We start from the raw sequence: 23214 nt of genomic DNA, 5'->3' as shown, positions 1-23214 counted from the left end.
CAACTAGGGTAACTGATGTGCATGCCACTTTGCACTCAAAGTGCTGCATCCGTTTTCGTTAAGTCTCTGACCAGAGTCAGGTCAGAAGCTTACAAACGCCAGCAAATCAAGGACTTTAGGGTGGGAGGAAAGTGTCCAGCAAGTGTAGGAGCCAGTGATGAAGCACTTACGGGAACAGAGAGAAATGGTCAGAAAATTAAGACAGCATCCTGGAGAGACCAGGTCAATGCCTGCCATTTCAGAAAAATCACTGCTTACTTTGAAATCAAAAGTGTAATTGGTGTAAGGCATCAAGTTGTTTTCATAGGCGCTCTTGAGTTGGAAGCCATGCGTAATTCTTCCTTCAGAAGCCCCGTTCTTTCCACTGCCGCTGAAGTTCATGAGACACTCGTTGTAACGCAACTCCTTGAAGTCCTTGTGGTTGTCAGCTACTATGCCGTTGCTTAAGTATTCCACTACACCTGTTTGCAAAGGAAAGGATTCAGGCACTTGCTTTAACATACAAGATTCATGAAATTCTGACCTTGGAATTAATGAAAACATCAATGGGAGATCATATGAAATCAGGGTGAAAAAGAGCTTTCCATTTAAGCACCAATCTGCACAGCGATCTTGCCCACACCTGATACATTTACACCTTTCTGACAGGCAGCCACAGAACACAGGTGCTCCATCGCTGCTGCTACAGTTCTTTTGGGATTACAGTAAAACCAAAGTACGTGTATTGTAATGTGTATGTGACACAAGGGGTGCCAGGGAGGCAGCTTGCATACGTGTTCTTGTTATTACAGTATCAAACATCATCATTACTAAAGCAAGCACATCTCTGTAGGAAGTTTTCACATTATGTCATGAACACACGTCCATCCTCCTTATTATTGCTGTTCAAGGCACTGGTTTTTATTTAAGAATTTATTTAAGATCTATTTATGCTTCTCTGTGCATCTTTTGAGGCATGACTAACTTCTCTAGAGAGTACAGCAGATCATGAAAAGCAAGCTACACAGCTGGAGGACCTGCATTTTCTTCATTCAAATTTTGGAAGACAACTGTCAGTAAGAAAGCTTTCCCCAACACCTACCCAGGGCAGTACTGAGGGTACCCAGTCTCCCTCAGTGGAAAAAAGGGAATCTAAAAAGGTTAAGTTAAAAATTAAGATGCAGTAATCAGCCTTACCTGAATCAGGCAGTGAGTTAAGATCCGCACAAAGCACCAGGGGAATAGAATTAGGATCTGCTGTTGGGCTACCAGGCCTGCTTGAGGCTTTCTCAAGGATATTTTTCAGTTCTGAGACAAACATCATAGTCTGAATGAGTTTCACATCTGAGTATTCGGGGTCCCAGTGCATGTGGGCATTGGCCACAATGAGCAGCTGTTTGTCCACATGAAGAGATTTAATACCTAGACAGAGAAATACACTTTTTTCAGTGACAAGGTTGACTGTGAACACAGCAGATCTCTCCCCCGTTACAATCAGGGTCTAACTACTTAGGGCTTGAAGGCACACACACCAGGAGACAGATACACTTTCACTGCTGAGAAAAAAGCATTACTTGAACCATTGTTGCTTTGCACTTTACCAAAGCTCGCCAATAGAGGAAATACATAATCCACATAATCCAACAGAATTACAGTTGTATTCCTTCTTTACTGTTTCACTGCCTTTCATAACATCCTCTCAGTGTTCTCCCTTTCTCTTCATCTCCACATCTCTAGGACAGACTTTCTCAATAAAACTTCCCAATGAGCAGTCACTAGGGAGCATTATGAATTTCAAAGTGAAGGTGGTCATCACTTGACTTTTAAACCACGCATCTCTACTCAATGTATACACCACCAGTTTCCTGACTCTTAGCTGCCACAGCGTGGAAAGTTGTTCCCTTGGGGAGAACTCGAAAACTCGAACCTGCTTAAATAAATGCAGCATGAACCTAAATGTTTGGAAACACTACAGCTGCTGTTACTATTTATCTCAGAAACAATACTCTGAAAGGTGTGGCATAAAGCTACAGGCAGCTTCTTGCTGTCCTGCAATCTGGACATCCTGCTCCTTTGAAAAGTATGTATTCGAAACCAGTGATGAAAAACCAGATGTACAGACAGAGCAGGACAGCAATTCTGAGTATCCTGAAATTGTCTTCTGCATCTGATCAAACATAATGAAAGTGTGACGGCCAGTCAATCAAGTGGCATCAAAAGATACCTGATAATATCACTCTTCCACATCAGTACCTCAGCACTGTCGTGTAATCACTAGGGGAGGATGGAAGAATTCAGTCAAGGGAAAAAAAGAGACTTGAAAATAAAAGGTGAGCAGTAGCAACAACTACTGTTAAGAGCTTAGGCATGGAAACACAACAGCCTTGAAAAGACCTAACTTGTCAAGCAGAATTTAGTATTCTAACTAAACAAAGACTAAAGCTTGAAAGGAGAAAGCTGAATGCTGGGCATCTGGATGAAAGCACGACTAGGACAGGAAATCACGTCACCTGTGTCCTACCTTAGCCACCTATGGGCTACCCTTTCTCAAATCAGTACAGTGAACAGCGTTTGCTTGTTTGCAAGTATTTGGTGACCTCAGCCAGTGGCAATAATATTACAAAGAGATGCATTACCTATGGAGTAGGTCACGCCTTCAGGTGAAACTGAGAGTCATTCTATGAGATAACCATGCTCATACTTACTTGCTCCAAATAATTCTTTGTGCACTTCTAACACCACAGCAACTCCGATGTTGTCTTTCGTCATCACTCTATTTAACATAGCTTCTGAACCTTCAGAGTTAGCCATTGCCACCTGGTTGAACTCCACTGTATGCTTCTGCACCAGTGAAAATCTGATTAAACAAACAGAATCACATGTGAACATGTGTGACATACAGCTGTGTGGAAGACCACATCCAAGGACAAAGCCTACAAGACAGGATATGGCACGTTCCTTCTGTTCTCTCATTTCCTAAAGCAGAAACAATTCTACAAATTATTCCTCCAGCCAAATAAGGGCTGCCTGTCTGGCAGGTAAAGTACTCTTCTGAAGATGAGATATCTGAGGTTTAGGAAATGTCTACTTGTTTCCGTGCTGCATTCTGAGAGGACTACTCAAGGCAATGCACAGAGGTTACTGCACCTCCTCTGGAATGTTCCAGGCAAAAAAATTGATAATTAAAGGCTTGTTTTTGCTTTGGGCAAATGTATTATTAAAAAACAGCTTCTTTCTAACCCCTAGCCATCACCTTCAGTTTTGTTCATTCCTTTCCAGCCTCAGGATGCTTCAAAGTGCCTCGCCTCAGGACAAACTGAAAGCTACCTATTGAAAGCAATTTTTTGTTTGTTTCTGTCCTCTAACAAAATACTACTAATAATGAAAAAACATGTAACAATTATTAGCAAACAAACAAGTATCTTCTGTTTGTCTTACTGGGAGAGCCAAAGCGTAATAAGCAGTTCACTATATGCCCTTTCTCATTATCAAGGTTTAAAAACATCAGTTGTTGGTTTTCACTGACGTCCTCTATTCAAAAACCAGTTCATCTAATTTCACACAAGGTGTATTTTTGTTTCTGGAAGCAATGAAAGCTCTGAAAGGGAGCTGAGGCTTTGTGATGCTTCCATTTTAATTGCTGATGTCTGTTCTGAGGGAATATTCAGAAGGATGCCCAGTGTGGTATAATAGAGGTGTGGCTCCACGAGCAGTTCACACAAACAAGAAGTGTGAATAGTGTGAATGCCATCACCTCTCTTGCCTTCCCAATAGCCTGATGCTTTTAGTGCAGCGTAACTTTGTAGAGCAGGTGTTCAATAATGCCCCCACATTACAGCACAGTATTCAGTGATCCCGTGGCAGCAATACACCTTTTAATACCAGAAGATTAAGACAGATTAAAGACTTTTAAGCACTGATCTTAGAGGGGTGAAACTTGTTGAGCAACGCAGGATTTGTAAAGATGGTGAGGCATTTATTATATCAGCCAACAAATACACACGCGAAGCACGTATCTTTTCACTCATACTACCTTCCCTTTAGCTTTCATGTTCCTTAAGATATAGCTTTGTTCAGTGTGAAAAAAAAAAAAGGGGGAAGGCCTGCTGCAAATAGTCAGGGCAGCAAAAGGAGAAGGAGGATCATTCTTTGTTCTGAACTTTAACTTCTGTTTTATAGCACAGCAATTTTGTCACTGATGCGCACTGAGAGGAGGAGACTTTGAGACCTAAATTTAACAACTTTTGATGTATTTAAGAAGAGCTGCTTCTTACTTTTCAGTTTTGAAGAATATTGCACAGCCATCTACATGTTTTTTCTCCTGCTCAGACATGATTTTGGCACGTGACTTTGGAGAAAAGAATCCATCGTATCCTCGTTCTTTCAAGGCTGGCAGAAAAAGAGTGAAGTATTGCTCCGTTTCCACTTCCTAAAATTGAACAGAAATACTTTACGCTAACAAAGTCAAGTAAACCCTTCCAATGTGGCAGCTAATGCTCATCTTGGCTTGCAATCAGAAGCCCTCACCGAAGTCAAAAGCTTCTGCTTGCCCAAGTCACGTCACTTCTTCGACTAATGGCCTGATGGAATCAGATTTGCATTCCTGGATATCCTGGAATCCCCTCGAAAGGGAAAGTGACAGGTGTACTTTGAAGAGCAACAGATTACTCTGCTGCTTTTGACATCTGTGTGGGTACTGTCCTAGATTAAGACTTTGTGCAGGACGACGGGTAACAGCAGCAGTTAATATTTAACCTTGAGAGCTCTATCACAGCAGAGTCTCTCCCTGTTCTGTAGCAATACATTTTCTTTGTAATAACTTCTGATCTCCAAGAGTATTCTCTTGAGGTTTCTACACCGAGATAAATATTCTCTTGTTCTGTGTGATTTTTACTCACACAGACCTTGCTTAGAAAACAAAGTATCAGTTTAAAGGCAGAAGTACTTAACTGCTCTGAACGCTGACAATGAGTTTTTCATAATAACAGTATACATGTACCAATGACAATCAGTATTTATCTTTGACATGCCAGTTCCCTTGTTTTCTAGTGAGATTATTTTTGAGATGCTGACTTCAGTACCAAGCAGGTACTCATTTTCTGTTCATTTTCTGTTTCTAATGAAAAATAATTTCCCAGTTACCTGTAGACTAATGATATCTGCATCGCAGTTGACAATTTCTTCCATGATTCCCTTTTTTCTGTACTCCCAATTCAGCGCCCAAGAAGGGCAGTAGCCATAGAGCTGCCTGGTGGCATATTTATCACACAACACATTGTAACACATAACCGTGAATGAAGCTAGAAAGAAACAAAGAAAAGGAAATATTACCGATCTCTGAAGGCAGCAAATGCTGAACTTGCAGAGTGAAAACACTCAATCTTGTACGGTTTATTCTGGAGGGCCTACTGAACACAAGTAGGCTTATTGCACTGAGAGTTTCATGAACAGGACTAACAAAGGCCCCGCTGAGCCAGCAGTTACCACATAAGGCTAAACTCTTCCTAAAAAAAATCAGCATTGCTACCAAAATGAGACTGCTTAATACACATAGCAAAGCAATGCAATCTCATTTTGCAGTTAAATCTTTATTTCTTTTGGGAATGAGGGAAGGCAACAATTAGGATCCGTCTCTCTGGATTTGGGGGCTGAAGATGGAAAGGAGCAGCCATTTCTGCCCTGGGTGAGGGCAAGGAAGAGAAAGAGAAATGAAGTAATGAACGAACAAGCACTTTATATATTATTTGGTGACATTGAAGAAGAAAAGAGAGAAGTCAGCATGCAGCTGATAATTCAAATTGAAACACACTTCTCTCACATACAAAATTCTCAACTCTCTTTAATTTTTCAACAAGACTGCTCATCTTTGCAGAAAAAGAAGTGAGGTCTTACTGTGAGGTTACCTCACAGCTGTATTTTTTCTCCTTGTAGTCAAAGAAGATTGCTGCTCAGTTGTTTCAATTTTATACAACTGATTTCGTGCAATTCACAACCAATTGGCTCACTGCAGTTTTTATCACGAAATATCCCGCAGCTCACTCAGCTGACACAGTGCTGTCTAATGGCTTCTAAACTGTGTTTCTGCTAAGGAAGTTGGATGAAAAGCTGCAGTGAGATGCTGATTTGTTAAGGAATTTCAAATGGAAATGCAGAACTTAACGTAGTGGTGGCTTGCAAGACTTTTGGTACCTCTCCCCTTTCTTACTATTTTTTTTTTCTGATTTGTTGTTCTTTAGTTTAAAAAAGGAACAGACGATCTTAGCTATGGTGTTACCTTCCCTAACACACTACTGAGTTAAGTTTGGGCTTCTAAAATGGAAAAAAATGCAGAGGACTTCCACATCGCCCTTGCTGGTTATTAATCCGATCTTCTGCAATAACAACAGTAGCATTCTTGTTCTTTACACAAGCTCCTGGATGCTTCTTGAGGGTTACATTCAAGACTACAGGGGAAGCGGCCTTGGATTTGTAGACTGAAGGTTGCCTCATGAACTTCATCAAAATCAACAATAGAGGGCGTTACACTAACTTCAGTACCACTCGTTCCGCTGCTTCTCTAGGTGACAGACTTCTCCGAGTCTCATCCTATCTGCCTATGCTTGGATATGGCATCTGTATGCGGTTATTTTATAGTTGTTGCTACTTCTGTGAAATGACTTTCAAAATATATTCTTTTGCTTATTCTTTTGCTTGGACATCGGTGGCCAGGACAGTCATAAAAAAGCCCGACACAAAGAAGAAATGACCATCTGAATTCCATCTGAATTACAAAAATGGTATTTACAGCACAGAGGTGTTAATTATTTAATACGAATTAACACAAGTTGCTGTTTTACATCGGATCCATGTAAGTCAGAAGACCACTTTGAAAGAAAAGCCAAAGAAAAGTTCTTCAGCACATCTCTGTTTGAACACAGGGAAAAGAACCACAGCTTTACCTGAGGGCAGAATTTGGTCTCGTTCTTTCAAAGTAATCCATGGCCTTGGAGGCAGCTGCTCTGGATGAACTAAAAATAAAAGCAACACAAAGAAACAACGATTAACTCAGCTGCAAATTCTTAATCAAACTGATGAATGAACAATAATGTCCCATACTGTACTTTGCAACACCAATTCCCCGTGCCTTTTTAAGCTCCATGGGAGGCAAGGATATATACCCACACCTGGAAAATATTGTTGAGGAAGAAGGGGTAAATCCTGTAGTGGTTTAGACATCCTATACTCCCCTCTCTGAGAACTTTGCTGTACATCCATCATTCCTGCAATGCATACTCTCCATATGCAAAGCTAGAGATCGCTACGAGTTGGCATAAAACAAGTGCCAACTCAAACCATGGCTGTTTTACAACACTGAAAAGCTCAGCTGTGAGCTGACCCCAAGACCATTTGCAATTCCATCCGTGGAAACTTAGAGCAGAGGCAGAAGTTTGTTTTGTTTTACCACATGAGAGATCAAGTGGCAAAACAGAAAACTCAGTTACAGAACCATGACGCAGGTACTGGATATTCTTAATCAGAATCACGTTTCTAAGTTTGACATTCTGCTTGTGTTTGCATTATAATTGCTAGGGGAAAGTATTGAAATGGCTTTAGCAAGGAAGACTTTGTGGTAACTGAAGGGTTTCAAACCGCAATGAGAACAACCAGCTGGGTGACCTGTGAAAGGCTTAGACAATATATATGTACCTCTTCCTCTGTGTGTGTGTGTGTGTGTGTGTGTGTGTGTATGACTAGAACTGCTTGACAAAAACACAAAAGCAGTTAGAAAATGCTCTCCCTTCTGTGGTTCACCTTCTTGCTTTAGTGGCAAATACTGTCAGACATGCATGCTTTTAAACCATTTCTGTCAATCAAGATTTGTAGGTCTGTCACCTGCTAGATTGTCAAGCATGTAGTTCAGTAGCTTTCGTGTTCCATCTGGATCTTGGTAGAGGCTGAGAATATCTTGTGATAAAGGATTGCCTGCCAACAACACAGAACAACTGGGTGATTAGCTGCCTGACTTTCCTGAGGCTTTCCAATAAAAGAAAATCTCCCATAATGAGAACAGACAAATTGACCCAGAAGGTATTTAGATTGCTTAGCTTGTAACTCTTGAATACCACAGTAACAGATGCTATAGAAATAGCTAGCACACACGATTCTCTTGTTTTGATTCACCTCAATCAAAAAATAGAGTAAGTTATGGGGTTTGTCTACACAATTACAGATTTAAAATAGGTTCACAGTGCAGCTTAATATCGTTAAAAAAAGCATTATTTTCCAAACTGGTTAGTCATTGCTGCTTAATATCTGAAACTGTAAGAAAATGTTGAGGTAATGCACAAAGCTTCTGAGCCCAACTCCCTCAGTAAGTCAAGAGTACTCTGAGAGATATTTAAGTGTAAAGAATTCACTCACCTTTCAAACCTAGGGTTTGTAGCTGGAAGAGCCGTCCAAGTTCATAAGGCAAAACCCGTAATAGATTGTTATTTAAAAGCAATTCCCTGCAACAATGCAAAAAAAAAAACGCTTTTGATGAGTGTCACTTTAGAAGAAAACTCTTACAGCACAATGCTGCTCATCTTCAAAGATGGCACTTTTCACCCTGAATTTTTTGTGTTATGCAAAGACATGCAAATCTTCGAAGCACAACTGAAATACATCAGGAAAACAAAACGAAGCAAAACAAAACAAAGCAATCCGAGTAAAAAATCTCAGTCCTAATCTCAGAATGCAGACTTGATTTTGGAAATTTAACCCAAATGCTTTCTCTTACCTGAGAGACACCATGTTTCCTAGTTCTGCTGGTAAACTTCTGAGTTTGTTGGATGACAGATCCAGGTAAACCAGATTATGAAGCTTGGCAATATCAGGTGGAATGCGAGTAAGATTATTGTCATTGAGGTGTAGAGCAGTCAAGTGCGTCAGTGACCAAAGCGACGTACTTAAGCTCCGCACTCTACCTAAAAAACAAAACCAAGCACCTCCTCAGTCAGCTTTACTCCCTCCAACCACTACGAACAAACCATGTGGGACATGAGAATACCCCCCTACTTCAGCGCAGCATGCAGAAGATATGTGCATGCATCTTATCCACAAGCAGCTCCTCAACAATTTCCCGACCCCTCCTGTTAAGAGGGCAGAGACAGAGATAGAGGTCTGGGACATCGATGCGCTGATAAGACCTCACATCCAGTCTCAGTTTGTGTTTTACATGAAAGCTTGAAGACAATCTGGTGAGTTAATTAATACTTCTCAACGTAGAAAAACTGTTCTCACTGCAGGATCCCCTACCTGAGAGTGGCCAATGCAGCCCTTGGGCTGTGAAGCTCTTAGATTCAAAAACCCTGCCAAACCGAAATTCAACCCCAAACCAACTCACCCGAGATCTCTAATTCAGCCCAGTGAGACTTCTTCCCGTTGGCTACCTCTTCTGCTGACATGATGGTGTAAATTCGGCGAGGATCGGGAGGATCATATTTTTCCTTTGGCATCACTGTTAGTCTGAAAGACAATGACAGCCGTGACCGCCTGCCACATAGCAACGTTTTGTCATTTCCAGCATTTTCACACTCCCCAGGGCGGCCTGGTGTTCACGCACAACAAATATTACGTTGACGCCAGCCAAATGCCCAGGGCATTGAGCTCAGCAGGTGCTCAGACCTATGCAGAATATGGACTCGTCATGGAAAAAGGCATTTTCCCCACAAAGGTTGGTTTTCTACAGTGTACCCTTGTACCTCTCCGATGCAGAACTTCTGGATTTTTAGTTCATAGCCCAGACCAAAGCATGACCTTCATCATCACTGAGTTACTTGCTGTGTGCAGAACACGTAGACAAGGTGACGGCATTTCACTCAGCACACTTCTCCCTTGCCTCACTTTCACAGGCAATAACTTCTTTTTTAGAGCAATTATTTGCAACATGCAAAGTCCTCCTTTTCCATCCTCTTACAGAAAACTTGAAGTTTAAAGGGGAATTAGCTCCTAATTTTTTCCATTAACCATCAAGCCTTTCCGCTCTATGCTTTTCCAAGCTCAGTATCAATCAAGACCTTTTTACTCCTAATGGCCGGGGAGATCCAAGATAAGTTGGGGTAAAATTCCCTTTCTCAGTCATACAAATGGGGCTTCAGCCCAATCCAAAATCTGAACTATGCAGGTACTTGTGCCTACAGGGTGAGCCTGCACACGTCCAAATGATCTCACCTTCCAGCTTCTTGGCAGAACTCAAAAGCTGTGCACTTTATGGATGACACAGAGAGGTTCCCTTCCATACCTCATCAGACCATTGTGCTAAGAATTCTTAGGGGGAGAGGAGTTGTTTGGTTTAAAAGCACAAGATTAGCTGAATTCTGTCTTCACCGGTCTTCTCACCCCCTGCTCTTCCTCCCCAGGCACACAGAATACACAAACCTCAATCTTACACAAATCCAAAGCAGCTGGTCTCCACAATGCATTTTTTTCCTCATACACGTCTCTTTTACAATGGGTTCCGATAGCTGTGAATAACTTAAAATAACTATAACTGGTTTGGTTTGCTGAACTCACAAGACAGAAACCTAAGAAGAATTTGAGGAAACTCATCCAAGGTTTTTTCAGCTCATCCAACTGCCCAAACGCAAAAATCTGAGCTTATAAACAGGAAGGAGACTGACTTTTTACACAGGCAGATAGTGATAGAACAAGGCGGAATGGTTTTAAACTAACAGAGGGCAGGCTCAGGTTAGGTGTTAGGAGGAAATCCTTTTCTCAGGGTGGTGAGGCAGTGGCACAGCTGCCCAGAGAAGTGGTGGGTGCCCCATCCCCGGAGGCACTCCAGGCCAGGCGGGACGGTGCCCTGGGCAGCTGAGCTGGGGGGCAGCCCTGCCGGCACGGTGTAGGGGCTGGGTGGGCTGTCAGGTCCCTTCCAACCCAACCATTCTGTTCTTTGGAAACCACACATCTGCCCTGTGAGCTGAACTTAAAACACTGCTGTTTTTCCAACCAATAGAGATCTCTGGCACTCCACAGAGACAGAAGAGCTGCCCTTCTTGGGCGGTCCCACTTAAAGGCCCATGTCTTTGCTCCCCAGTGACCATGCAAGGGAAACCCATCCATGCTGAATCCAGACTGTCTGTTTCCAGGGACAGACTCAAGGCACAGTGCTAATCATAGCAGCTTGCTATTTACAGGTGAAGTCAGATGGCAACGAGAGCTGTGGCGTAAGAGGATTCTTTGCTCACACTGCTCAGCTGTAGCAATGCAGTTTGAGGAGATGAATGAAACAGATCAGGATCAGACCCGAAAGGCTTAAACCCCCAAATCAGGAGCAGCACTGCCCAACACAGCTGCAGGTACAGGCTGTGCTTTGGTAGCCCTAAATTTCCAGTTCTCATTTTCACAGGATTTATTTTCACTGTTAAACACATGGACGTGCAGAAGCCCCCCGGCCTCACAAAGGGATTTTACAGGATATATGCACAGAGCAGGACCACGGCCCTAAACAATTCGGGCACTGCACAAAGAGAGCAAATCCATCCACGCCAAAAAGCAGCCAGCTGGTTTTGCAGCGGGTAACGCTGTCCTGTCACTGTCACAGGATTACCCGCAATGATCCTTTAACAGAAAATGAGATTTCATTACCTGGCAGCATGTATTTCATCCGTAAGGCACAGTGTGGATTATAAGGGGGGGAACTGAAAGGCTATGCGGTGAAAATCAAGTGGAATACCAACAAAGGATTAAGGGCTTATGGTAGGAGAGAGCTTTGGGGAACTTTAAGTCTTAATCATCAAACATTTGAATTGAACCAGGACGGGTCCTCATCCTGCTTCTTAATCTGCCGTCTCTGAAACCAAACCCTACTTCTCTCACATCTGGCCCTGAGACAGCTGCAGCATCACAAACTTTGCTTCTGAACAGCACTTGGGTGAATGGGCCGTGCTTACCTGGCCTTCGCATTCCCATTTGCCTCAGCATAATGTTATAGCAAAAGCAGACCCGGCGAGATTGAAATCTCAGTATCTGCACATGGAATACACCCACCCACCCTGCTGCACGCTGCTGGCCAAAGGTTTGGACGCGGCTGCTTCCTATGAGTTTCAGGGCACCTTGCCAGTTAAAAAGGCAAGCAGGGAATGATTTGTATTGAATGAATTGTTTGCTTGCTGTTTCATCGCTAGCCAGACACAGATGGCCGGCAGCTTGGGCAGGCTGGGTCCAGCTGTGGGACCTTGCCATCATAAGCATTGAATCACGGCCTGCAAGCGGCTCAGGGGCTGCCCCAGCTGCCGAGCAGCCCTGCTGCAGAGCAGAGCAGGGTTGGCAGCCTCACTGCTGGGTCACAGAATTGCAGAATGGCTTGAGTTGGAAGGGACCTCAAAGCCCATCCAGTTCCAACTCCACCACTGCGGGCAGAGCTGCCACCCACCGCATGGGGCCGCCCAGGGCCCCTTCCAGCCTGGCTTGAGTATATCCAGGGAATGGACATCCATAGATTCTCTGGGCAGCCTGTGCCAGTGCCTCACCATCCTCTGTGTAAGGAGTTTTCCTCCTAACATCTAACCTGAATCTCCCCTCTTTCAGTTAAAAACCATTTTCCCTTGTCCTATCACTATCTACCCAAGTAAAAAGTCAGTTTCCCTCCTGTTTATAAGCTCCCTAAAGTACTCCCGCAGCTCCACTCCTCTACACCAGGCAGAAGCCGAACAAACACGCCAGGGCCCTCACGGCAAGGCTGGCTGAGTCACCCCATGAGCAACCATATCTGCCCGTGGGCCAGGAGGTGACCGCTGATGGGGTGACATCTCCAGAAAGCTTCGGGAGTACTGCTTCCTCTCGGGAAGGGAACCCAATTCAATTATGTTGAAATATCGCTTGTTATGAGAAGAGCTCTGCCAATTTAAGGCAATTTGTGGCAGTCGGAGGCCCTCCAATGAAATGACCGCTGAACTGCGAGTCAAATGCCATGCACATTTTTCAGATGTTAGTCACTGTAATGTTATTTTGAAATAGTTGTGAGTCAAACGAGGATCAATGTGATTTCCACAGTTACAGAAAGGGGAAAACAAACCTAAATCAAATGCACTCGTTTCTTCGGCATAATAGCAACGTGAAGCTAGACTTGAAAGCCACTGCGTGTGTTTTTTTGAAGCAAAAATGAATTCTGCCTGGGTTCCCAGCTCCTCTGGTTCCCATCTCCCTCTCTGCTTGTCCTGGAACTAAACCAGTACCAAAAAATCCTCATCTATTTTTGCTCGGCCTTCAGGGAGCGAGACCAAGTTCCTTGCATCATTTAACCCCGAAGCTGGATGAGCACCGGCATCATCAAAAGGAGAAAGTGGGACGGAAGCAGCACAGGTTCGGGTCAGCCTGAGCTGTGGGTGAGTTCAGCGAGGCCTTTGCTGAAGCTCAGTTAGTAGGGCTGTGATACGAGCAGGACACGTGCACCCAGCTTCTGTCCTTTTGAAGAGGGACAAAAAAACCCTTGACTCCTTTTCTTCTGAAGAGTTCCCTTGGGAAACTTTTGAAGCTACTAAAGCGTGCTCTCCACTAAAAATGTAGCTTTAACAGTATGACCCCAATACTGCATAAAGAAAATCTGGATCTGAGACCGTAGTGCATAGATTATCAACTAAAACAACAACAAAAAAAGGCATCACGTAGCAGCAGCAGGGCAGATGTGAAGAGTGTGGTCTGTTGAGGAAGGAAGTGTCAAGCCACCGCACTGCACTGCAGGCTTTTACACTCAGGAGATGTTTTGGGCAACATCCCCTACAAACTGTATCATTTTTAATAAAGTCAGATCTCTTCCTCTGAAGGTAAATGCGCCACGTAACGCAGAGGGATTAACTTACGTTCACTGGAAAGAGAAACACTGCATAAAGCTGTCCAGATTATTTGGCATCTGTGTTGCAGGAGGACTTTGAAGCCAGATAGGTCAAAGTCCCTTCGAGCCGTGTGCTGTTCCAAAATAACGACCGGGCCCCTCCCCGGAGAGTTTAAAAGATGCATTTCTTAAATGATAGCTCCTATAATGTTGTTCCATTTATATTCTTTCATAACTCAATGCATAAATAAGTTGTCTATATGTTATAAGGGCTGAAATTGAGAAGTAAGTAGAAGAGAGCTGTAACTTCATCTCCTTGCTGCCCTACATTCATGGCTGCATTGGTACAACTCAAAACCCTGGCCTCCAGCAGAGTGACATTCTTTGTGATTTTCAGTCTCTGTGTATACATGAGTCAAACTGCCAAAGCATCCTGAAAACTATCCAGCAGACAGCCCTGAATCATTCCTCCTTCCTCTGCACAGGAACAACTTACTGTCCACTTCCAGATGGTGATCCCACACCAGAATTCAAAACCTTGCTGGCTGACAAGCCCAGGGTGTACGTGTGTATGTGTGTGTATATATACGCACAGGCACACGTTCTTTAACACTGGAAAGTTGGATCACAAGCTGGAAAGCAGAGCCATTTTTAATCTATGTATTTTGTAAACAGGAATAAGTGGTTGCAAAGTGTATAAAGGAAGGCTGCTGCTCTGTAATAAGCTCAGTCCGTTTTCATACGAGTGTCAGACAACAGTCTCATCTCCCTAAGGAGAAGGGAAAGTACAGCCAGTACCCACGAAGACACAAATTGACTTACGGAGTACTTCGAGGTGAAGATAAAAAACAATACGGTGATTGCTTAATGGTACGTTATGAGGGTTTAAAACGTAACCGATAGTACATGTACAGATGTGTTATGTTAAGGTCCATCAGTATGTCCAGTAGATATACTAGCAAGAAAACACACACGGAGAACTGTGACTGTCTTTACTTGGATCTGAATTTTCTCCTTGTGCAATCCTGCCGGAACGCGTTCTACCACCTCCACCGAGAGTTCAACGAGTGCTGTGAGTCTGTCAGCACAGCCACAGCCTCTCTTCAATTCCTTATTCCAAGCAATCCAACTGGAAATAGAGACGATCGGTGAAACGAATTAAAATACCTCACCGTGTTTTTCATTGAAAGAAAAATAAGCTTTCTGTTTGCCATTTGCCAAAACTGAGGTTCCAAACAATCTCTGCAAGCACAATCAAAATAAATAAATAGAGGCTACTTGAACACGCATAAATGTCCTACCAACAGGAGGACAGCTTAAAACAAAGTGGAAAAAATCCCGAGGCAAAAGACCAAATGTGAAGTCAAAATTAAATCTAAGAGCAGCTAAGAATTCAAGAATTCATAGCAACAAACTATGCAGTCCGCAAGAGCAACTGAAAAGAAAAACAACTTTATATAAATCTATGAAAATATGTATTTATTTTCCTATCCCTCACTGAAGGAAATTGTTTCTCATGAGATGGCACACCGACTCTGCAATACAAGAGCTGCTCTACATTAACTCGGCAGGACTACGCACCTCCACTCATCGGCAATCTTTTCTTTAGCAGCAAAAGTGGAAAAGCATGGAGCCAGGGGAACTTTGGTAACCCTCAGCATTTAAGGTCATTTACTTCTGTCTTTCAAGTCTGTAGCAACAGTTACTTTGCTTCCAACAGTAACCTACAGACTGAACCTCAGCACAGGTTGTGTTTTTTAAATGATCTGTGCTCCAGGTGGGGGTGAGACAGGAGCTTGCTTGTGTAATGCTGTTAGCAAGCTCCATCTGCTTGCTCTTCTCAAATCCTAAGGTAGTGAAAAATCCAGCAAGGTAACACAGATGTTTTCTTAAGCCACATTAGCCACATGCATCTGCAAACAGATTTGTTTCATGACTGTTAAGATACCCTCGTTACTTTTACCTCCAGTACTTCTTCAACTTGAAACTCATAGGAAGTCCTTACAGCCATTATGAGCTGAACATGTCACCAAAACTCTCACCTCCACTACAAGATCAAGATAGATACTAGACACAGAAAGTATTTCAACAAAATAAGCCTCAGAAGCGCCTTCCTTTGGCCTTACAGCTACCAAGGCCTCTTCTGGCAGAATTCTTTGAAAGACCCAAGTGAAGCTTTGTCCCACAGCTGACACAACCTTGTACCCACATAAGGAGAGTGCAAAATAAGCAGAAGAATAAGTAGAAGGATCTCCATCCTGATGCTGAGAGGGTGACCAGCTGTTCCACCACGCTGTACCCTGTCAGGAAGTGACTTGGTGCTGAGAAGCAGAAGGCAGTGGATGCCTGCTGCCCCTGCCTAGCAATGTCACCTCTCTTAAAGTCAGCATGAACTCTCAGACACCCACCAGCACTGAAACTGGCAGGAGGCATCTTGGTGGGGTAACTGCTGTCTTGGGCTGACAGGTTGGGAAGTGCTGCAGGCCTCGCCAGGGTGGTGGTAGCTCTGCCAGACACCGCCAGGGTTTCGGACTCGCACTCACCCACCCGCTAGCAAACCCCAAAGCGTGGTGACAAGGCCGTGTCAGCAACCAGCACAGCAACAATACGGTGGAATTTGTCCAAATCTTGCTTCAGTTCTTATTCCATGTGGTTCTTAGATTAGGCTCAGCAAGAGGAGGCTATTCAAGTTTCACATGCTCTGTTTAACAGCCAATCCTCGCTTTGTTCATTAGCAGCTCTGCACCACCCCAGCCACACGGCTTGCTTTGCTTCCAGCACAGAACTGCCTGCGCCTGGCAGGCCCATCAGCTCTGCTCACGTGGGTCTGCTGCCCATGGGCTGTCAAGCCTCTATAGGCAAGCAAACGAGATGTACAGCTAGGTGCAACGGTGTTCAGCAACTGCATCCTGCAAGGCTTCCCACTCCCTGCTCATCCCTAGCGTTACTTGCCTCCATACCTAACCCAAGTCTGAGCACAGCGAAATTCTTCTGCAGGAGGGAACACAGAGCACAGGAGGTACCCAGAGCACTGCAGCCTACAGTCACTTCAGTGGCAGTGGGATCCCAGAGGGCTTCACGTGATCGCCTCAGCAAAAAGCATCAAAGCCAAGAGAAAGTCACAGCAAACCCTGAAAAAAGCATCGAGAGCCAAATGGAGGAGTGGGAAGGGGGGTGGCTAGCAGTATTCTATTAATTTCAGAGCCAACTGGCACTTGATGGAAACGCTAATTGTCCTACTGACATACACCCTGTTCCCTCATCTCCTTTAAATGAAGAAGACGGGCTTTTCTTACATCACAGGTACCGCAAGAAAATGCAGGCTTCCACCCTTCCTTTTCCTCTGTGACACGGCCCCCTTCACAAGAACAGCTGAACTGTTTGCTGCGCGGAAGTACTATGCAGCACCAAGTAGTTATTTTAATTTCGGTGTTAACATTTCAGTTCTCACTTACAAAGAACCTATGTGAAATAGCCTGTTACCTCTCTTTGTGGACACGACTGCTTGAGGATCTGCATCCAGCTGTACAGTAAGCAATACCCGCCTTTGTCTTTGGATGCATTTTATACTTGCGATTTTAAGCAGAGTTGTCAGGCACCAGTTTACATGCAAATGCACAGCAGGTATCTCCTCAAAAGCAAAGCTGTGCTCACCAGAAATGTATGCCTGGATCAGTCAGAGGGCAAGAAGACAGTCTCAACAGACAGTCAGTAAATAAACCTCACCAGAAGCCCCCAGAGGGACTATGTTTATTTACAGGAGTATCCCCCACCAGTACAAGGCAGTGACCCATTTGCAGTGCTGCCCCATCCCCTGGAGAGTGCCAGTCTTTTAATGAGATACAGGACAGAGTGGCTTAAAGGATTAAGGGCTGAAGTCATCAGGAGCCCGGGGAAGGAAGCAGCCGCTGTGACGGCCTGATCCGTGGCAAACATCAGCACCGAATCTGTTCTGGGTGGTGGGCACAGAAGAAAAGCAGCGATGCACTTGGAGCAGGAGGTGTTCTTAGTACCACTGTGACACTGATAGGATCGGACATGGGAAAACTGAGCACTGAGTAAGTTTCAAGCGCTGTAGTTTCCTAGCATCCCTCCGAGCCTCTGGGAAGGGACTCTTTTATTGACAAACCTAATCCTCTACCTCGGCTCATTCAGCCACTCACTTACAAACAAAGACTTTGCTCAGGTTGCCCTGAGCCAACACCTTGGCTCATTCAACTCCTCGGGATCAATACCTGGAGAGAAGTCAGCTATCGATCTGTCCTTTGAGCCAAACTACACCAGAATTATTAATTGGCACGCTCCACTGCAGCAACTTTGAAGTGATCTGCTCAATAACCATTTATCCCCTTCTTTAAAACACAAGTCCAATCATCAACAACCTTTCATCCTTCAAAGAAAGTTTGTGCTGGGAGAAAAGAATAAATGAGATTATTTCCGTGGCTACAATGCTATCTTAACCTTTACGTGGTAGGCTGCCAACGCATTAACAAAATAAGCAGAGCCCAGCAGCACTTCAGCTACTCCCCTTATATGATAGGAAGGTAACAGCCAGCTTATCTCTCACAATCTGTTCTCTGCAGAAATAATTAACAACGTGGAAATCTGCCACCAGAAGGAATGCTTCAAACAGCTTTAAAGTTACAAGGCCTGCCCTGTTCAGCTACAGGTAGATTTCGACCCGTCAAATAGACAAGATTCAAAGCAAAAGCCAAAAGAAAAAAAAAGTACACCAGGAGTGGAAACTGTTTCGCAGTCACTGATGGAATAAAGCAGCCCTTTCAGACTGCAGTCTGGTTTCACCCAGGAGAAATAAAAGAGACTTTTTAATAAATAAAACAGTTTCTAGGCATAAGCTAGTTTCTTCACAGGGTATATAGAAATGTACTTTGCATTTTTAATTGAAGAAGGACAAATGTTTGCCTGGTAGCCAGAAAAAAGCATGACTGTTCAAGTATTAAAAATAGTTTGGCTTCTGTATTCAGTATTTCAAATCTTTCCTATGTGCACTTAGACCATATTTAATTTCCAAATACTAAGTTTAGTTATAAAAGCAAGGCAAACAATTAACATGCGCTCTTCTAGCTGTGTTCAAGAACGGTGGAAAATGAGAAATTATGCCAACAATAACCCAAGATATCTGTTGGGACCAAGAAACTCCCATCTAGCAAAAAATTAGACTTGACTCATCTGAAGGTTAAGCTGCCATAAGCATCCACAAAATCTGACTGCAACAAGATGTACAAGAGCTGGGATCTCCAGTGGGTGAAGACGTTGCCCAATACTTGTTGCATGCTGGTCTCTGAGTCAGAATTAGTGTAAGGCTAATTCTGTAGCCCAGAATGATCACAGTGATGCTCACTCCTGGTCTATCGAAGTGAAATGGCTATACGGGTTTGAACCACGTGGTACACGTTGCATAGCAAGGGGTGCAGCCAAGAGCTAACAGCAATTCCTCTCACTCCTCTGCCAAAAGATAAGTTAAATTCGGGTGGTTCCTCTGTTCTGCCATCTAAAGGGATTTCATCTGAAGTGCATTCATTACCTAATCAGGGAATACCCTTGGCAATTTTTGCCCAAGTGTTACAAGCAGATCCACTTTCTGTTCTCGGTTAACATGTGAGCACACAAGAAAGTGATTCAAGAAGTGCCTACAATTTGTGTCTGGAAAGGCCTCCTCGTATGACCCCTTCTGTCCTCATCACTCTGAATTTTGGTTGTGGTCCTTCACTGTGGATTCCGAGCAACGCAAGCCATCAGATGTTGGGCGAGCCATACCACTGACAGTGTGACAACACACTGAGATGTGAGGGCACCCAAATACTCATTACTTACTGCTGTACAAGCGGCAAAAAAGATGATCTCTAAAAGAAGTTAAAGAAAAGAAGCTCAATCTGGGACATCAGTCCTATCAAGCATCACTCGCCTCTTCCCTGCATACACACCACTGCTTTGCACAAGCAGCATCTAAAGTACCTGAAGTCCATGGAAGGGACAGGTACAGATTCAGGAATACTACAGCATTGTCTAGGTTTTAAAACACATGATTTTGTAAGTAGAAGATACTTTGAAGTATATGTGTCCAGGGTTACTTCATCCATACCTTCAGCTGCCATGAGAGAAATCGCCATCAACTTAAAATTTAACAGTACCACCTTTAAGCACAAGAAGAGCTTAGTTCAGCAGCATTTTGGGGTTAATACAGCAGGCAGAAAAACGTCTTGCCATTCATCACAGTACAGTTTATTGTGTGGTCTTCAAGTCAAACCATACACCAAGAAATACAATGAAGAATGAAATGGATATCCTGGGGTCCGTAGCTGAACTCCAGCTTTGCTATATAAATCTGAACAAAGGCTGTATAGCCTTGTAATCCAAGAGATTTCAAGTAGATCTCAGTACTATTAAAAAAAAAACCCAAACACCTACTGTTAATGGATCTCAAATACTAAGTACACGTGCTTCTCTCATCTACTCAAAATATTCCTAATATATCTGATGAGCTCCCCTCCTTCCTCAACATTCACCCTAGTTTAAGAAGGAGGATGAGGGTCACTGCACAGGTAAAAAATATATGCCTGAAGATTTAAGTGCTCCCAATGGCAAGACCTAATTTGTCTGAAGGAAAAAATGCAAGCCAAGAGCTATGTGACAGTCTGAACCCTGGTACTTCACTGTATTCTGGCATGTGAAAATTTGCCTAGCCCTGTTTTCCTTTTGCTTTTTAACTTTCCAAAACAAAAAGGGATTAGAGGAAAGGCGTTCACAAGTGGAAATTTCTTCTGGGTGTATAATTCATCCTGTGCTAGCTCTCTCCCATTTCCAGGGCCAGTTGCAAATTCACGTAACAGGATAAATACAAATTGAATTTTAAAGGTATAGAGGAAGCCAGTAAGGGCATATCACCAGTTCTCTGGAATTACTTTCACCACTGCCCCACTTGGCCTTTCCCTGCCCAGGGCTGGTCAGTTCCTCTAGCCTAACGAAATGCTAAGAGGACTGTTCTCTCTAGCCTAAAGAGAACCGTTTTTGGACAAATACTCTGCCTTTGTGTCCCACAAAAACACGTTTTAAGTTTCACATTCGTCTTTATCAGCAGGAAACTCTGTTTAGAAGCAGCCTGTGTCATTTGTGCAAGAGTTGAGTGGTGCATACCAATACATGCTCTGACAAGAAGCATGCAAACAAACCCCTTCCAAAAAGCCAGGAAACACTCACAGTTTCACAGCACTGGTAGCTGTTCCTATCCACGTTTGTCCCTGCAAACGACCAGGTGATAACATGACACTTTCCTCCCAGCACTGTAATTCTGCTCCAGCTCTCTAAGTCCAGAGCAATAAGAAAGGCAAAAGATATTCCCCACATGTCGAGGCTGCTTGAGAAGAAAGACAAAGATACTTCTTTTGGGAAGACTCTCTCATCCCAGAGCCATCAGAAAGCTAATTAACTTCATTCAAGTGTAACACAAGGTACGTGGGCCAAGCAACTCTCGGATATCCGTTCACCTCCACCTCCCAAGAGCAAACTCCCCAGCTTCTGTGGAAGAGGGAAATGTTTCCGCAGTGCTTTAATTGGGCCTTTCCACGGAAAACTCTCAAATACCTTTTTCGGCCACGAAAAAAATCTTCATGGTGAGCACCAGAAGCAGGAACAGTTGCATGTAACTGATAACCTGCAAGACCTCTCCACACTGTTTTTTACAGAGCACAGGACCACAATACTGAGCAAAGCACACAAAGTAAGTTTTCTGTTTACCTTCTTCCTCAATTTTCCTGTGAGTATTGTGAGGGAAAAGAATAGCTAAAAGAGAAGGAAGTATTCATAGAATCATAGACTCACCAAGGTTGGAAAAGACCCACAGGATCACCCAGTCCAACCACCCACTCCTCAACATGCTTCTCTATGAACTCAAAGTAATGCAAGAGCCTTTTGAGAGAGCTTTTACACTGATTTCTTGGGAAGAAAAAAAGAAAGCAAAACTAATTTTTGATTAGAAGTCACAAAGAAGTTCAGTCAGATGGAAGCATTCCTGAAAAGCTACCCAATGAATTCGTTCAGCTGCCCCAGAGGGTAAACAGCAAACTTGAGCACAGTCTACAAATCCTGGCTATTATTAACAGCTTGACCAAAAGTGGATGTTTTTGTAATTCTCTTCACACTTGTAAAATCTGCTGAACTGAAAAAATTATACTGGATAAATCCTGACACCAGAGAAAAGCCAAAAGAATAAAGGAAGAGGGGGTCACTTGGCACTACTGCTCCGAACGTGCTGTGGGTTTCAAACGTAACCAAAAGGCATACTTATAGGCTTTCACAAAACTTTCCTTAGCTGTCCATAAAAACCTCCCTTTCAGAACGATCTGTCAGTAAGGCAGGTCCCTAGAGTTGTTAAAACGTCTTAAAACCAATACACGATGTCCTTTTTAATGCAGGGATGAAGCTCCCTTTTCTGTTCTGCGATCCGAAAGGTGAAGGCTATGCAACCCTTCTGTTTGTGAGATGCAGCACCTTTATCACCAAACAGAACACGGCTCCCTCTCCGCCTCGCTTCCTGAGGAGACCACCAATGCAAGTGGCCACAAGCAGGAATAGGACAGCTTGTGACTCAAAGTCATGTCTGTGGAAGACCGAAGGGCCAGGATGAAGGGTCCGTAGGCAGTGTTCCCACTGCTCACATTCACCTCTGGAGACCCCACGTGTGTGTGTGTGTGTGTGTCAGGAAGGACGAAGGCCTGGGGCTCTGTGGAGGAGCGTTGCCTCTGGCTTCCCAGTTGCAAAAAATTCCTGCTGCTCCTGGCTGTGGGCACAATGGGTTTTCCTCTACTCTTCACGTAGGGTAATGACCAACCCTGCTTCACCTCAGTCTCCCTGTTCATCAGCAGGGATGACTGCGGGATTGGGTGGTTTGGGTCTGAAAACAGCCTAACCTCCAAGCTGCAAATTGGTAAAAAAAAAAAGGACAAGAAGACTGCAACTCCATCTGAAGTGCCATCACTGCATGGATTCAGAAGGGGTTTGCTCCCTCTATGGAGAGGCACCTTTATTCCCACATCAGCCTCGCTGCTTCCAGCAACTTTTCCCTCTAGAACAAGCACTGCGGATGGCTGTAGGCAAGACAGATGATTTGATGGGAAAAGTAAAGCTGTATGAGAGTTCCCATGGACCCACCTGAATTGAAGCCAGCCTGCTACTGTTTTGAGCTCAAGCTGACTATTTTTTACACTGCCACTTTTAACCATCGGTGCTGTAAGACAGCCTCATCCAGCTTTCAGCAGTGAAGTAACAAGCAAAAACCCCTCCTCTTCCTCCTTCCCCCAGCCCTACTCAACAGCACTGTGCTCCAAGTGGCAGCGTTTCACGTTCCCCAATGTGTTTACATTGACCAAAAAAAAAAAGGAAAAAGTATTTCACTCCTCTCCTAGCCTATGGCTGTCTGAACACCT

At 43.8% G+C, this 23214-nt stretch overlaps 1 protein-coding gene across 2 annotated transcripts in view; it reads right to left on the bottom strand.

The window, feature by feature from the left end:
* Window positions 1-23214, bottom strand: part of CNOT6L (CCR4-NOT transcription complex subunit 6 like) — a 34499-nt gene that overhangs the window by 6139 nt on the left and 5146 nt on the right. The window contains exons 1-11 of one of the 2 annotated variants that reach the window (XM_046941079.1): window positions 10171-17588; window positions 9344-9465; window positions 8738-8924; window positions 8380-8465; window positions 7852-7941; window positions 6918-6986; window positions 5122-5279; window positions 4254-4408; window positions 2685-2836; window positions 1177-1401; window positions 259-461 (exon numbers count right to left, since the gene is read on the bottom strand). In XM_046941079.1, coding sequence (XP_046797035.1) covers window positions 259-461; window positions 1177-1401; window positions 2685-2836; window positions 4254-4408; window positions 5122-5279; window positions 6918-6986; window positions 7852-7941; window positions 8380-8465; window positions 8738-8924; window positions 9344-9465; window positions 10171-10238 — 1515 coding nt within the window. In that variant the 5' untranslated portion in view covers window positions 10239-17588. Of the gene's footprint in view, window positions 1-258; window positions 462-1176; window positions 1402-2684; window positions 2837-4253; window positions 4409-5121; window positions 5280-6917; window positions 6987-7851; window positions 7942-8379; window positions 8466-8737; window positions 8925-9343; window positions 9466-10170; window positions 17589-23214 lie in introns of those variants that run through there. The other variant, XM_420472.8, reaches the window with a different exon arrangement.

The sequence above is a fragment of the Gallus gallus genome, chromosome 4 (assembly GCF_016699485.2).
Source record: "Gallus gallus isolate bGalGal1 chromosome 4, bGalGal1.mat.broiler.GRCg7b, whole genome shotgun sequence".
Classification (NCBI taxonomy): domain Eukaryota; kingdom Metazoa; phylum Chordata; class Aves; order Galliformes; family Phasianidae; genus Gallus; species Gallus gallus.
The sequence above is the reverse complement of the archived record's forward strand: the minus strand, read 5'-3'. Positions and strand labels throughout refer to the sequence as shown.